We start from the raw sequence: 17,594 nt of genomic DNA, 5'->3' as shown, positions 1-17,594 counted from the left end.
GTTTTCAGAGATAACTTTTAGACTTTATTTTGTACTAATCAAATATACACAGGGCTCTCTCTCGCTCGCTCGCAGAAATAAAAAAAATAGTACCTATTAATCTACTACTTTATATTGCTGTTTTAAGGAGTCACATCTCCACAAAGAGTGCTGTGCTCTTAAGAAATGTTATGCCCGTCCTTTCAGGGCCTAACACTTCTCTAAGAAATAACACAACTGAGCCCAAGACAAAATTGTGGCATTGTCTATAAGAAAGATATGCTACCTTTTTCTCTTCAGCTAAATCATGAGTCTCTGGAAGACAGGGATTGTGTCGTGTATTCTCCTACAGAACCAAGGTTGGCACTAAACATGACAGGCACTCAGTAAATATTAACGAATACTATGGACGGAATGTTTCGTTCCCCCAAATTCATACATTGAAGCCGAATCCCCAATGCGATGGTATTTAGAGGTGGAATCTTTGGAAGGTGATTAGCCCTTGTGGGTGGTGCCCTCAAAATGAGACTAGTGCTATTATAAAACAGACCCCAGAGGGGCACCTGGGTGGCTCAGTCGGTTAAGCATCTGCCTTAGGCTCAGGTCATTTTCTCAGGGTCCTGAGATTGAGCCTCGAATTGGGCTTCCTGCTCAGCGGGGAGTCTCCCTCTGCTCTCCCCCTGGCTTGTGCTCTCTCTCTCCCGCTCACTCTCTCAAATAAGTAAAATCTTAAAAAAAAAAAAAAAAAAAAAGACCCCAGAGAGCTCTTTCCATTTTGGGAGGTTACAGTGAGAAGGAGGCCCTCTATAAACCAGGAAGTGGGCCCTCACCAGACATCTAATTTCCGGTCCCTTGATCTTGGGCTTCCCAGCCTCCAGAACTGTGAGAAATAAATGTCTGTTATTTAAGCCCCCCAGTCTGTGGTATTTTTGGTATAGCAGCCCAAACTAAGACAGGAAGCCACATTAATATACAATATCACCTATAAAACTAAACAGGTACAAATAATATTTCGAACAAACTGTTCTTTTGATATTCTTAGTGATTCATGCCTGGAACAAATGAGTCATCAATGGTACTGAAGAGACACATGCTATTCGAGTGAAGAGTTAAATTTCTTAAATGAATCCATGAAATTATTATGAAATACCAGCTAACACTTACACAGATTCCTCTCATTCAGTACCAGCTACCTGTCTAGATACTTTTTCTCATTTAATTCTCATAATAGGTGTTGTAATTATCCCCACATTACAGAGGAAGAAGGTGTTCAGGTGGATTAAGAAATCTATAAGAAGTCTCATTGCTTTTAAGTACTACAGCCAAAATGATAACCTAGGGCTGCCTGATTCTAAAGTTCGTGCTCTTGAACACTTTCCTGCTACCCTAAAATTCAATAGGAGTTAATGTTTATCTTGTCTCAGGCCTTTCCAAGGATACAAGCACGGCCAATGCCAGAGCATCTCTGCAGCCTCACTGCCTTCTATATCCCTCTTGGATACCGTTTTCCTGCCAAACCAAACTGCATGCAATACCCCAACACACACTCAGCTCTTTCCTGACCCCAGGCTTTGCTCTCTATTTCTTCTCCCTCTTGCATACAACCTCTCCCCTTTATCTGCTGAAATCCTATTTGTTCCTAAACACTCAGTTTATAGGATTCCTCTCTCAGGGTTCTCCGATTCCCCTCTTCTACAAGACAAAGATTTGCTCCTACCCACTTCTCTAGCAATTTGCACTCCACTCCTGATCTTAATATCTTGCTTCCTATTTAGCAATTTATACCCACATGGGGCTCCTATCTGGACTACTAACACCCTGACAGCAGGTGAATAAATCCAAGGACCCACAACCAATTCAACTTTATATATACCAAACCCTCCTCACAGTGCTTTGCACATAATAGGCATTTGAAGATGATTATTGAATGTGTAAAATTCACCTTCACTTGATACCAAAAGACAATGTGGGAAATGACTTTCATTCTCAACAAAAGCTCAAAACATATAGTTGACCCCTGAACAACATAGGTTTGAATTATGTGGGTCCAATTATATCCAGATTTTTTGATACAGTACAGTAGTATAAATGTATTTTCTTTCCCTTATGATTTTCTTAACATTTTCTTTTCTCTAGCTTATTGTAAGAATACAGCACATAATACATATCACATATGAAACATGTGCTGATTGACTTATATGCTATCAGTAAAGCTGCCAGTCAACAGTAGGCTAGTAGTAGTTAAGTGTTAGGGGAGTTAAAAGTTATATGCAGACTTTTGACTGCATGAGGGGTTAGCATCCCAGCCCAGTGTTTTTCAATGGTCAACTGTACATCCAAATGCTGGAGGCCGCCTAGTACCATCTTGATGGCACAGGCTTCCTAGTCCTGTGGAAGCCAGCTCTTCAGGGACAGTCAGCTCTCACTCGGCTTTCTTCATCCAGAGGAACAGATGGCCTTGCTGGTGCTGAGTGTGGTTCAAGAATCTGGAGGACCGGGGCACCTGGGTGGCTCAGTCGTTAAGCATCTGCCTTTGGCTCAGGACGTGATCCCGGCATTCTGGGTTCGAGCCCCACATCAGGCTCCTCTGCTGGGAGCCTGCTTCTCTCTCTCCCGCTCCCCCTGCTTGTGCTCCCTCTCTCGCTGGCTGTCTCTCTCACTATCAAATAAATAAATAAATTCTTAAAAAAAAAAAAAGAATCTGGAGGACCGATATTTTTGAACATTCTTTTTTTTTTTTTTAAGATTTTATTTATTTATTTGACAGAGATAGAGACAGCCAGCGAAAGAGGGAACACAAGCAGGGGGAGCGGGAGAGGAAGAAGCAGGCTCATAGCGGAGGAGCCTGATGTGGGGCTTCGATCCCGTAACGCCAGGATCACGCCCTGAGCTGAAGGCAGACGCTTAACTGCTGTGCCACCCAGGCGCCCCATGAATATTCTCTTGATCCAAAGTGCACAGGTATAATATGTGTTTTTCCAAAATGATAATGTAAACTCCAATATTAAGAGGAAGCCACTAATAAGAATTTGGCTCTTTTCCAGCTATGGAAGAGATACCTCCAGTATCTCTGATCCCAGGGCCAAGAAAAAGGTCACATGAAGACAGCCATCTCTTGCCCGAGTTATCACCTCACCTTTCTTCAGTTTTGAACACTCGGCTACATTAATAAAGACTCAGAGCAGGTTTGTATTTTTGAAGTCTTCCCATCATCTCAAACTCACCTGAAATGCTACAAAATTAGTCTTAAAAATAATCACCTTACAAATATATACATTCATTGCCTTTTACTGTCAATTGTTCAAAACAACTTTGGAATTCTATTAGAATTGACTTCTAAGTTATTTACACACACACACCCAAATATTAATCTTATTTCACTACATACACCTTACATAATGTTTTTTAAAAAATTACTATTTTAGAGCTGTCTTGGATGTGCACATTCTGGTATGTCTTAGGAGAGTCAAAAGTTGAATAAATCCTAGTCTCAGGTGTACAATATGGTAAATGGTTTAAAACAGGTTTTATACTAAAATCAGCAATTACAGGGGTGCCTGGTGGCTAAGCGTCCCGACTCTTGATTTTGGCTCAGGTCAAGATCTCAGAGTCATGAGATCGAGCACCGTGTCCGGCTCCATGCTCAGTGCAGAGTCTGCTTGAGATTTTCTCTCCCTCTCCCTCTGCCCTCCCACATTCCCTCCCTCTCTCACACACACACAGTCTCTCTTAAAAATAAATAAAATTAAATAAATAAAATTAGCAATAACAGATTAGAATGCCATATACATAAACATGTTTTTTAAAAATTTAAAACTTAATAATAATGTTTTCAAAGTTGCTACAGGCTATTTTGTGCTAGGCTAGGAATGATGTTTTCACTTAAAGGGACTTAGTTACAACATTTGAAAAGAAATAAAGCCATGGTGACTTCAGCAGGCTACGCTAAAGCTGTTTCCCAGCTAAGTCTAGCAGAGTAGTTAAGCAGGCAAGCTCGGACACCAGGTGGCCTGTGTTCAAATCCTGCTTCCAATACTTACTTCGTCACCCTGAAAAAATTATTTAAGCTTTCTAAAACTCAAGTGTCCTCATCTGTAGAAAGAAGAGTAACCGTATTTTTCCTCATAGGATTGCCATGAAGATTAAATGAGATGACACCTTTAAATATTTGGAATAGTGCCCAAACCACAGTGAGAGTTTAATAAATATTAACTATTATTTTTGTCCCTTAACACCACTGTTGGTTGATCCTTTAGCTATGCAGTATTTAAGGAGATGATGTGTGTGCATGTTTGTAAAATATACATAAAAAATTTTAAAGTAGCCTTACTTTTCTCCTGATTATAAGTGTCTCAGCCTAATCAATTTAAGGCCACGAAGGTCACTGAAGTCCAACAAAATCGGGTTTATTGACTCATTTCAATAAGCATGAAGACACATGGGGTGTCTCCCCAAACCAAGGAAAAGATAGCTTCTATGGGATTCTGGGGAAGTGCGGAGTGTAGATGAAATTCAAACGAAGCAGTATGTTGACAGGTTCAAAGCAGAGCTATGTAAATCATCATTACGCACAGACCCAGGGTCTCATTTTCCCGTAAACTACAAAGTTATAATAAACACGGAACGGTTAGTCCAGAAAACCCCTTATCTGTGGCTCTACATCGACTCATAAACAAGAGTCCTTCTCTGTGTCAAAGTGACTGAAACCCTCGAGGCGAGAAGAGGATGTGTCACCCTTACCTAAATAATTTCAAGTGGCAAAATCTAAGATTTTAGAGAGCAAAGTTCCTCAGTGAATAAGAAAGCAGCGCTCATTCAAAGAATGACATTTTATAGCTGCTATGTATACCTGGAAAAAAAAAAATACTGTTTCCTGTTAACTTCGTAGCTGGCTTTAGAATCTTATTCCAACCTGATAAATGGCTGGGCAGGTTTTATTTTCTCTGGCTGAACCCATTTTTACTTTCTCTAAAGTAACGTATATTCACTGAAGAAAATGGGAAAATATACAAAGCACAACATTCAAAGTCAATCGCAATTAACATTTGGTGAGTATTTACAGGCTTCTCTTCAAACAAATTTTTCGTTTGTTTTATAAGACTGGATTTATGCTATAAAAGGCCTTAGAGCCTTTTCAATGTATACCATCTTCCAATATTATTAAATACTCTGATGCAACAGCACTGTTAAATGGCACTCTGTTGTGCAGATTGTCGACTTTTTTTTTCACTAAGCCCTAATTGTTAGGCATTCCATTATTTTGAGCTTTTCTCTATTTTAAATAAAATTGCAAGAAACAGTCTTGGAAAAATCTTTTCACATGTTCGTGATTATTTCCTTAAAATAAATTCTTATGAATAATAATTGTATCAGAAAGAAGGCACATTTTGTGACCTGCTTTCCATATTATAAAACGGTGCTACAGAAAGGCAAGAATTCGTACTCCTCCCAGCAGGACATGAGGTCGTCTGTTTTCCTACATCCGTGCCAACCCTGGGTGTCAAATTTTTAATCTTTGCCAATGTTATGAACCAAGGAAACTCTCTTATTTTAGTTTTTATGTCTGAGGAGAACAACAGTTCAGGGCTATCTTCTCACGGAGTGTGTTTAATGGTACTAAGCAGGAAGTGCCAGGGAGCTGTAGCACAAACTGGGGAAGTATTTCCAGTCACGACTGAGTAGTCAGAGGCTCTCTCCTCTAATGGGGCTTTTAAACTGGTTTTCCATTTTTCTAGTGTATAGAAGGCAGCTGATTCCACAGACAGACTAAGGCATGCTTCCTGAGCTTTTTCCATTTGTGGCACACATGGCAAATGATAATATGTGAAAAGAACGCCAAGGTCATCGGCCATCCCAGGCCCTACACAACCACCTGGAGGGCTGAGGAAACCTTTATCTCCACACACCTATACGCTATATTTGAGTCACGCCAGTTAGAAAGTTTGGGGCCAATATACACAATGGAATATTACTCAGCCATCAGAAAGAACGATTACCCAACATTTGCAGCAACACGGACGGAACTGGAGGAGATTATGTTAAGCGAAATAAGTCAAGCAGAGAAAGACAATTATCATATGGTTTCACTCATTTATGGAACATAAGAAATAGCAGGGAAATCGGTAGGAGAAGGAAGGGAAGAATGAAGGGGGGGGAAACAGAAGGGGGAATGAAGCATGAGAGACTATGGACTCTGGGAAACAAACTGAGGGTTTCAGAGGGGAGGGGGTGGGGGACTGGGTTAGCCCGGTGATGGGTATTAAGGAGGGCACATATTGCATGGAGCACTGGGTGTTATAAGCAAACAATGAATCATGGAACACTACATCAAAAACTAAGGATATACTGTATGGTGACTAACATAACATAATAAAAAATTTAAAAAAAAAAAGTTTGGGACCAGAGAAGCCTGAGGTATCCCGAACTTACATAAACACACATACACAATTCATGCTATATATACAGAAAATAACCTGGAATATATCAAGTATTGTCATGTGTTTGCAATGTGGCTTCTATTTTCTTCATCTGGTTTATATCTTTAAATTTTCCTAAAATAACGTGTTACCATATATTCATTTTCTAGTTCCCAGAAGTCTATGGAAATTACATGTTACAAAAGCAAGCAAAGTTATGGCACCACTGGCTAGCTGGTGTCCTTCAGTTAACCTCAAGGAGGCCAAAGTTTTTCTCTCTGCTACCTGCACCTCATTTCTACTACTGTTCCTCATATTTTTATATTAGCTATTAATATCACCATAAAGTATTTATTTATAGACCAATGTATAGCACCACTGCTGTTATATTCCATTCTCAATTCTTGCCTGAAGCATGTTCATTCAGAATGTTTACTGAATATCATCTTTAGTTGCCCAGTTTTATGTTCTGTACTGAAAATGTCATAATGACTTTCTTCTACACTTTGAAGTGTTTCTGACATAAGAGATTGTGTTGCCTCATCTAATCCATTAACCCTATTCGGGTCAGGATCTGAGAGTTCTGTTGCCTTCTCCTGCTCACAGTTATATTTTTAGCTCTTCATTGGGAACCTAGCATGTCTGTCTCCAGAAGTGTGCTGATGCATTATCTCATTTAATTATAACAACAGCCTCATAAAATAGGAACTACTTTCTCCATGTTACAGTTAAAACTAGGCTCAGAGTGTACATGACTCACCAAGGCCACACCACCCATAGGGAAGGGAGCCAAGGGCAAGCCGAGTCTGCAAAATCCAGGCCTATCTGACTCAAGCCCCTGTCTGATGCTGGACTGGTTGCTATGGGGTGACTTTTTGTGTTACTAACCCTCACCTGCCTCTAGAACTGCATTTCTGTCTAGCGCAGGGTCTTCAAAAGACAGAGCATGTGTGGCCACTACGCAGCACTGTGCTGGAGCCAGCTCACAAGGCTTGTGTCGGCTCATGAGAGCTGGCTGTTAACTTCTCAGGAATTAAAACCTATCATTATTAAAATGATACAAACTTGCGATTAAACTGTACTTTTTAAAAGGTGAAAGTACTTAAAACTCGTCATTTCCTAATAATTTTATGTTGCTATTATCTATGTTCACGGTTGTCGGCGTCTACTGTATCAGCATGGTGGAGACACTATGTCCAGGATGTGCGGCAGCAAATCTCTTCCCAACTTCCCATTCAGAGAGGTCATCCTGCAGCTTAGTATTAACACCACAGAAGCCAGCAAATGCCACAAGTCAGGGTTTCTTACCCCTCCCCGAAAAAGCCAGTTTTTAAAAATTACCAGCACACCACTTCTATACTCTTCACTATCATTCCTTCAGTGAACTTCGTGAAGCACAAAATTCTTCTCTGTTGAGTAGAGACCCAGCACCGTAACTTCTGCCTGTTTGCCCGAAAGAAAAGAGCACTACCCATCCACCCCACCACCGCCTTTTGATGTTTCATTCTAAGTATAAAGGGCTCCATCCCTGGCCTCTCTCCAGCTCTCTCCCATCCTCTCCTCTAGGCCCTAGAGAAGGAAGAGGTCTTTAACCTGACCACAGAGGAGGAGGAACCGGGCATGTGAAACACAGCCTTCTGTTCTCCTCCTCTTCAGAGCACGTGTTCTCTGCCTCCAAGGACGTGGACTCTGCATCTGCCAGAAAGATGGGAGGGAGGGAGAATCAGGGACAAAGCCAGGTGGGAAAGAATGTCTGATTCTGAGACTCAGTTTTCGAGAGTCACCGCTTGCATATATAACCTACATTCTCCATCATCTATCAGTAATAAGAGCAAAATTTTTGGCCTTCATTTGGCTTATTCCTTAGCCCTCTTGTGGTTCAGAATTCAGACTGGAGAGAGGCCTCCACAGACCCCCAAATAAAATGCTGCGCTCTAGTGGGCCACAAGCAACTGATCAGTGTTCACAATGGAATGACATGCACTTGCAGTCCTCGGTCTGACAATGGTAACAACGATGACAGTGGTAGCTAACAATTAGGGATATGCAGATCCTGGGCTGAGTGCTTCCCGTAAACGGATGCACGGTCCTCACGGTCATTCACGAAGCAGATACACCTTACCCACATAGCCAGTGTCACTCCGATCATAAACTTCTTTATCCCCAAATTTCCCCTTCTAAGATCAAATTTTCATTGCCTCCAATACTTATCTTCCCTCCTAAATGAAGATACTTTGTTTTCTCCGATATGTTTAACTTCCACCTCTGTGCCCTCTGCTATTTCTCAGACACCAACAGAAGGAATTAAACGCTGAAGTCAATGTACTTTTACTTTTTATAAAACTGAAAGATCTTTTTGAACGTTTTCCATAAGCAGCCTTGCATTTTAATGAGTTTTTTTTAACTGAATTTATATTCATTTATTCTTCTCATAAAAATTTGCCAGGCTTCTCTTTGTTTTATACTTCATGATTTCTCATCTCCTTGCCCACCCACGCTAACCTTTCCTTCGCAGTTTATATGTGCTTACTGATTTCTGACATGGTGTAGCAGTTTGTCTGAAGCTACGCTTGATTTCTTCTTCCATGTTCCTCTATAATATAATCCAATTTTACTGCTCATGATTCACAATATATCTTCAGAATCACTGTTAAAAGCGCCAAACATTCACATAATTTAAATTCTCCTACACAGAAGCATGCAATTTTAGGTATTTTAATATTTTTAGTATATTAATCTTCACGTGCAAATGCACCTAAACTAATTCAGAGATGAAATCCATCCCCTTAATATCTGAAGAAAACCTATTTAGAAAACTCCCTCAGTAACCCATTCCACTATTCCTTATGACCTCTTAAATTAACTTATTCATTATGGTCATTCCCTCTTGCTTTATCCTAGTAAAACAGAAAACACATCAATCTCAGTACACACTCGATAAAAGGTTTCCTTCATTTCTCCAAGCGAAATAATACTTAATCTTTTTAATTTTAAACCTTTTATTCATTATTAGCATTTCCTCTCTATTTTTAGATTCTCCATGTCACTCTTTAAGTAAGGGGTCAGAAATAAACAAATCCAGAACTGAAAAAATCTAATAAAGACTGGACTGGAAGCAAATGAAATTATAGCAGTGACAGGCTGCCCCGATTTTCTTTATTACGACTTGTTTCTCTGGCAGCCTATCCCTGTTTCACTAACAAATGATGGGACTTCAGGCAGTACCGTTCTCCATGCAAGGATTAGTGCCTGCAAAGGCTCCTAGACAGTAGAGACTGGTCGCCACACTTGCAGGAAATCCCACAAGGTTGGGGCCGTGTGTCACTGTTCTTTTCTGCCCACCTGGCTACCCGGTTACCCACCTTTACATGTGGGATTTCAAGTCAGACAGACCTGAGTTCAAATCCCAGCTGTTCCTTACTAGCTAAGTGATCTGGGGCAAGTCACTTTACCCTCTTCGACTACAATGAGAATAGTAATACTTAATTCACATAGTTGTTATAATGATCAGATGGTAAGAACCTGACACTTCACTGTACTTAATGCATATTGGATATTCAACAAATGGTAGCTTAAAAACAAAGAAGTTTCCCCTTCTTGGGCATTTTCTTGGCATCTCTTTAACTCTGGCAAATGTCCAGTCCAGGAAAATAGTATTTGCCCAATGTTTCTGTGGGAAGTAACGCCATCCTGCCTTGCTGTAACTACACAACACACAGTACTGTGGCAAAAATGGCTATGTGCCCATTCTGTATCTGGGTTTCTTTTTTCCTTAGTAATAGAATCCTCCATTTTTCACTGAACCTAAGGCTTCCCAGAATAATTATATCTGACAGAAAAAATATAAGCAGAAATGTCATGAAGTAGCTTCCAGGTAGTTCTTTAGAAGACAGCCAATGCATAACCTTTGCCACCATCTTCCCTTGCCTTCATTCTGCTTCCTGGAATTAGGATGATGAACGGCATTCTAGACTACACCCTGAACCACGAGGACTCTGCAATATTCCTAGGATGGCAGAGCAGTGAGCTGGAAGGAGCCTGGGTCCCTGCGGAGGGTAGAGCCCTCCTGCCAGTCTTAGACTGCCTGTTCCAGACTTCTTTATAGAAGAAAGAAAAAACCCTGTATGCTTTGGTAAGTAATCACTATTCTGTAGGTTTTCTATCCTCTCCATCTCAATCTAATCCTAATGTAAGCATCTCCAATCTTTTCATGGAATTCAAGTAATAGTTTTTAATCAGGGACAATTATGTCCTCCAGAGGACATCTGGCAATGTCTGGGGAATGTTTTTGGTTGTCACAACTATGGGGGTGGTACTGGCATCCAGTTGGTGAGGCCAGTGATGCTAAAATTCTACAATAAATAGAACCACCCCCACAACAAAGAACTATCTGGGCCAAAAAGGCATTTTCACCAAGGCTGGGAAACCTCGGGTTAAATGCATCTCTCAGGATCACCAGTGATAAAACGCCCTTCATTCATTACAATAAACATGCTAGAAGAATGAGGTGTCTGGATTAATCAATCTTCTCAATAGTTACTATCTCTCTCCAACAGTGATAAACAGTTTTCAAAGACTTAGAATATAATGATTATAGAACATCTAGCCCAGACTGGAGTTTGGTAACAAGTGGAAGACTACTCCACTTAAAAGAGATTCTCAATTCTAGTTGCATGTTATAATCACCTGGAGGGCGTTTAAAAATAACTGATGCCCAGTTCCACCCCAGGCCAGTTAGATAAGAATCCCTGGGGGTGAAGCCTAGGCAAGTGTATTTCTCAAGGAGGAGCAAATCGCTTTCAGAGAGCACTTTGTGCAAACACGCCGAGGAATGACACGACGCAGGCAACAGGAGGTATTCCTGGGCCATGATCTGCCTGCTCCCTCCTAGGAGGTTCTGTAAGACAAGAACCTTTCATTTTCCCTTTGTTTAATGTTTACTCCGACTCCTTCTTTATCTTCAAAATAAAGGAACACACAGCACTTTCTCTAGTACGGCTGTAATTGCCGAGTCTCACTAACAGATGCCCCTTTGCTCTGACCTCCGGTTTGCCTTCCTTGACTGCGGTCGTCAACCCACCACCCAGATGGGCGGTGGGAATCTGTTCAGTTGTCTTTTAATATCTTGCATCAACAGGACATTCAGATTTCTGGCTCCTGTCTCGTTAGCAGAGTGGATCACTGCTTCCGCCAGAAGACGCTGGAAAATTCAAAATGTTATACCAGTCCAGCCACCACACCCTCACTTCAACATCTCGGATGCCAGCAAAGAAGAAAAAGGAGGTAGCTGCAAAGGACAGCGAGATGCCAGCTGTCATTTTTTTAAAGCCTGGGTGATTCTAATATTTAGCCAAGGTCAAAAACCAATGGTTTAGTGTACTCGAAGGAACCATTTCTAGCTCTATAATCCTACTGTCAAAGCAGCTCATGTTGACGCAGAAAAAAACAAACTCTCACAGAGCTACAAATATGACCTTCAAAGTTTTTTTCACTTGGTTATTTGTTTTTAAAGCATTCCAACCCAGCAGAGCTTAATGACTTTATTTCCTTTAGAAAATATACATCATCTATCTCCCAAATATGTATGAAATAAAAGTGGATGGTTTCGTCAACTGCTTAGTCAAACTAAGACACATTCCCTGCCTTAGGCAGCATATCTTAAAATCTTACTGAGAGCAATTTGAAGATAGTGACCTAAAATGCTAATAAAGTCAGACAGAGTACTCTAATTGTACAAGAAAAACAAAATAGTTCAGACCATGATGGAAGAAAGCCACTCCATTAGTGCAAGGAAGCTGATAAGCTTCATCGATGCTGGCTCTTTAGATAGGAGTCTGATAAAAAGCAATTTTGCCTGTCAATAACAGTAAGTAGACCTGACCCTTCAATAGAAAGCAATTCCTCTATCAGATAAACAATAATTAGCCCAGTAGCCAGATAATTTTTGCAGCATCACCTTTTTTGAGCAAAAAGATCAACCTTTACCAGTGCAAAGTGGTTCCTGGTAGCCTTTCTAGTTCGATCTGTGCAAGAAGCAGAGAGTAAAGGCTAGCCCTCAGAGTACCCTAAGATACAAGAACAAGGACACTGCTCCCTGGATAAAAGACACACCAGTACTATATCAGACAGAACTGCCTGAAAGTTTATCTACAGCAAAGGTCAAGGAATTGTCCCATAGTCATAGGTCGGGGGAAGGTGCCCCAGGATAATGCAGTATTTACAAGAGTATTCAGAAAGTAACTCTGGATGTGCATATCCATCATTGAGAAAAATGCCCTTCGCAGTATTTTATCTCAAGGTTCTTTGCCAAGCTGTTGAGAAGACTATGTATTCTTCAGGATTACTACGATCCCACAGCTGATGTTGACTAACATATATGACTCCTTGTTATAAGAGAAATTTGCAGCCCTTCCAAAGGAAGTCATCAACATATTTCCCAAGATTTACATGAGGAACTGAAAGTTTATAAAGAGACAGAGGTCAGAAAAATAGGTCATTTCAGTCATCACATCAACTTAATTAAATCTGAAAATGTATTCTTTCTGTTTTCTAATGGAATGGGCACTTTAAGAGTTTGATAGTCTAATCACCAAAGTACCTCTGAATGTCCTCCCCATGGACTCTTATGAACTTTGCTGGAAACGAAACCCAACAGTAAAGTGCAGGACACAGAAGAGAACAGGAATATACGGAATAGGAATATATGCGGGATGGGTGATAGGAAGAGATTAGGAATCTTTCGATAATACTACTGAAGATATTCAACAAAAACTCAAAAGGCATTCTTTAAGATGCAAACAACCAAATTATCCATCAACTGACAAAAGAATAAACAAAATTCAGTGTATTCATACAATGGAATACTACTCAGCCAAAAAAAGAAATAGAGTATTAATTACATACCACAACATGGATGACCCTTGAATTATGCTGAGGCCACATGTTACATGATTCCATTCATATGAAATGTCTGTAACAGGCAAACCCACAGAGACAGAAAGGAGACTGTGGTTGCCAAGGGCTGGGGTGGAGAAAGAATGGGGAATGACTGCTAATGGGCACAGGGCTTCTTTTTAAAATGACAAAAATATTCTGGAATTAGAGGTAATGGTTGCACAGTCTGAATATACTAAAAAACCACTGAATCATACACTTCAAAATGGTGAATTTAATGGGGTGTGAGCCACATCTCAATGTTTGGGGGGGGGGAAACGCTCTTTAGTTCAGCATTTCTACTCCCCCTTAAGCCTCTCTGTGCTCAACAGAGGGCCTGCCTCTCAGGACACCCAGTGTGTTACACTTCAGTGTTGCCCTATTTATGATATCAAGAGGAAGTGAACTTACAGAAAGATTTATGCGTGCATACCATTTTTGTTTCATCACGTTTGAAAGGGGAAAATGTCAAATCAGGATTCCTAGTGTCATCTTTGGCCACTCAGGTGAAGCAAATCCAAAATGCCCCTACTGTGACAAAAGCAGGTTGTCCAATCATCCTGAGGCTTTTGTTTTCTAAAAGCCAATTCTTACTGACTTACTGCTTTACCTACTAGATGACTAACTGCCAACATTAAAATACCTATAGCATTTCAAATGGCCCTGAGCCTCTGACCAGTACATTTTGAAAAAGATAAACCATTAATTCCAATCAAGATCCCTTCATCTCATCCTACAGAACTGTGCTAGGGTACCAATGGTTGATCACCCAAAATAATGACCCCTGATTTCAAAAAAGTCTTTTGGTACTTTCTGGTTATACCACTATTTAATGTCAACATGTGTGCAGAGCTGGGATCTTTGATACACAAAACAGAACACTCATTCATAAGTCTGGACGTAGAATAAATACTGATTCAGTTAAGAACCTGCCACTATTGATCCTAGATTGTTATCTTAAACCTCCTTGAAGTTACCCAATGACCCACTTCTGACTGTATTGTGAAAGACGGCTTAACAGGGGAAAAGTACTTAGGAATGCAATGCCTCCACAGTTTATCAACATGGGGTACCATCTGTTCACAAACAATGTCTTAAGAGAAAATTATAATTCCACAGAGCGTTACCTTGGTCACACCACATGCAGTACATCTGGGAACAGCAGGTATAATAGCACCAGGTAGAGCGATACTGAAGTGTACGTTTGAATAGCATCTCTAGAACCAGCACTTGGGGTGTGTGTGTGTGTGTGTGTGTGTGTGTGTGTGTGTGTGTATTGCCAGTTTTAAGGGGAAGAGGAGGCAACAAGGATGTCCTGTCATTGTGAGCTCTTTCACTTTCTATAGAATGACACTTTAAACTGCTTTTAAATTTCAAAGGAAGTCATGATAAGGATGACCTTGTGGGTATAACCCGTAAACCCCAGATAACAAATCTGGGATATTGACTTTTGGGTTCTCTATCAGCTCAAGGATCACAATGATCAAAAAGGAATTTCTAGATTCAGACACAAATGATTATAAATCTCTAATAAATGAGTACCACATAGCTTATTCAAGATTATACATGGAAAGAGAAGCATAAATAAATCTACAGAGATTACATCCCCTAAGAATTAAATTATCTGTAAACACAATTATACAATTGAAGCCAACATTATACATTGGCAGGACCTACATTAATACATGACATGGTTTACAAGAACATGGTACCTCTACAACGTATACCTCTTATAATAGTGTATTATTCAGAATAGAAAACTAAGCAGCACAACTCACCTTAGTGTTGACCCTAGTTCAGAGGCAAATGTGGCAAATCTAAAATCCTCGAAGAGTTCAAAGACCTTTCAGCCAATATTTAATTTTCCATCTGTGATTTACCAAAATTACTTACCAGAAGTAAAACGGACACACTAGAGTTGCCTTTCCTCCCCATGTACTATTGTTTGGGGACACTAAAACAGAAGAGGAACTACAGAAACAGAGCCTAGAAAATCCACAAACTATATATGACTATATAATCGTACTGTTTATGCATATACTATAGGAATAAAGAATAAATATTCAAAAACAGAAACACTCACCCCTAAGATATCTCAAGTACGATAAGGAAGATTCAACTCCCCTATCAAAGAGACTCCTGGGGTATATTTCAAATGAGTTTTCTCAAAATAATTAGTCAAGAACCCACGATTCCCAAACCTGGGCCTGCATTTTCTAAGAAAAATGAAAATCAATGCAATGTTCTATTATGTAATTTTAAAAACACATCATCTCCTTCCCATGCTTTTCTAAGTAAATATCTGAGCAGCTAAGTAGTTACTCCTACAACTAAACAGCTTTCAAGCTATTATAACCTAAATACTTGAAAAACAGGATACTCTGGGGGGGAAAACTAATTCCTCTGCTAAAGGAGAAGTTGGATAAATTTAGTTGTCACTGAATAGTAAGATTTATGAACTTCCTTTATTTCTGCCTCCCTGACAACCACATTTTTTGGGTACCTAACTAGGGAGAGGATGATAATTAGAGCTACTGTCATGCTATAATTAAAGATCAAATACCTTAGTTGCTTCAAGAACTCAACATCAGAGTTGCTGTTAATAAGCTTGATGAACTCTTCGTAAGAAGGAGCATAGGTGTAGGCTCTCTTGTGATGTTCATTCATCTGTTCTCTGCGCTCCAACTGGGAAAGTAGCATCTGGTTAATGTAATCTGGATTACTAAGTAACTCCACTACTGGCTTCAAGACTGTGGGAAGAAGAAGAAAGCACCACTGAAAAAGGTATTGTCCTTTAAAGGAATTGTTTTTCTTTTACAGAACTGAAACCACATTTGGGAAATGTTTTTAAACTACCCAAATGGGGAAAATACAAACAACTCAGGATTCAAAAATGTGTGTGCGTGTACACACAGCTCCTTCTGGGTATGCTACCAACTATGGCTACAATCAAGTGGTTGTTTTAACGAATGAGTTAAGTTTAAAGGAATAATGAAAAAAAGTCATTTGCAACCCAAGTTCCTAACAAAGATATCAAAATTAAGTACACTGATTTTTTTCCTTTTATTTTTTTTTTATAAGGCTCAATGTGTTTTGTCTGCCAAAAGATGAAAGTGAACATTCTCCCAACTGGTGAAAGCAGAGCTCAGGGAAGAAGCTGTTAAAAAGTCAGTGAGGGGCACCTGAGTGGCTCAGTCCCTTAAGTGCCTGCCTTCGGCTCAGGAGCCTGGGATCAAGCCCCGCCAGGCTCTCTGAGCAGCAGGGAGTCTGCTTCTCCCTCTCACCCTGCACCCTGCCCCCTGCTCGTGCTCATGCTCTCTCTCTCTCTCACAAAAATAAATAAATAAATAAATCTTTTTTTAAAAAGTCAATGATATGACTATAAACTCATCCTACTAACTTTAGGTTAAAAAGTTCCCTTTTCAGGGGCGCCTGGGTGGCTCAGTCATTAAGCGTCTGCCTTCGGCTCAGGACGTGATCCCAGCATTCTGGGATAGAGCCCCTCATCAGGCTCCCTGCTCTGCTGGGAGCCTGCTTCTTCCTCTCCCACTCCCCCTGCTTGTGTTCCCTCTCTCACTGGCTGTCCCTCTCTGTGTCAAATAAATAAAAATCTTTAAAAAAAAAAAAAAGTTCCCTTTTCGGGGTGCCTGGAGGGGGGCTCAGTCAGTTAAGTGTCAGACTCTTGATTTCAGCTCAGGTCTTGATCTCAGGGTCCCGGGATCAAGCCCAGCATCAAGTCAGCTTGAGGATTCTCTCCCTCTCCCTCTGCCCCTCACCCCCACCACTTGCACACACACATGCACACACACACTCTCTTTCTCTAAAATAAATAAATAATCCTTTGAAAAAAAAAGTTCCCTTTTCTGGGGCACCTGGGTGGCTCAGTTGGTTAGATAACCAACTCTTGATCTCAGCTCAGCTGTTGATCTCAGGATCATAAAGCCAAAAAAAAGAAAAAATTCCCTTTTCTCTGTGTTTGGTATCCGCTAATGACCACAGATAATAAAGGTGACGATCAATGCATATCAAATGCAATGTTATTTGAGATTTTGAGGTAAGAGAAATTTCCCCTAGGTCATATTTTCTTCTATTTTTCTTATTCTGGCCAAGCATCTCCCTCATTAGACTTTCTTTAGTAATTACATTATACTGTGGTACAGTTCCTTTTTTATTTATTCCAAGTTCACAAAATTATGTATAGGCATTATCAATGAATCTTCTATTTTAAAGTATTTTAAGTAAATTCACACTAGAGTTTGCGTACAG

The 17,594-nt window shown here is 40.2% G+C and overlaps 1 protein-coding gene across 1 annotated transcript in view; it reads right to left on the bottom strand.

Moving 5' to 3' along the window:
- The window catches only part of SNX25 (sorting nexin 25), a 144,655-nt gene that overhangs the window by 65,492 nt on the left and 61,569 nt on the right, over window positions 1-17,594 (bottom strand). The window contains exon 6 of the mRNA XM_034647767.1: window positions 15,892-16,078. Coding sequence (XP_034503658.1) covers window positions 15,892-16,078 — 187 coding nt within the window. The remainder of the gene's footprint in view (window positions 1-15,891; window positions 16,079-17,594) is intronic.

Source organism: Ailuropoda melanoleuca, chromosome 18 (assembly GCF_002007445.2).
Source record: "Ailuropoda melanoleuca isolate Jingjing chromosome 18, ASM200744v2, whole genome shotgun sequence".
Taxonomy (NCBI): Eukaryota; Metazoa; Chordata; class Mammalia; order Carnivora; family Ursidae; genus Ailuropoda; species Ailuropoda melanoleuca.
This window is presented reverse-complemented; position numbering and strand designations above follow the sequence as displayed.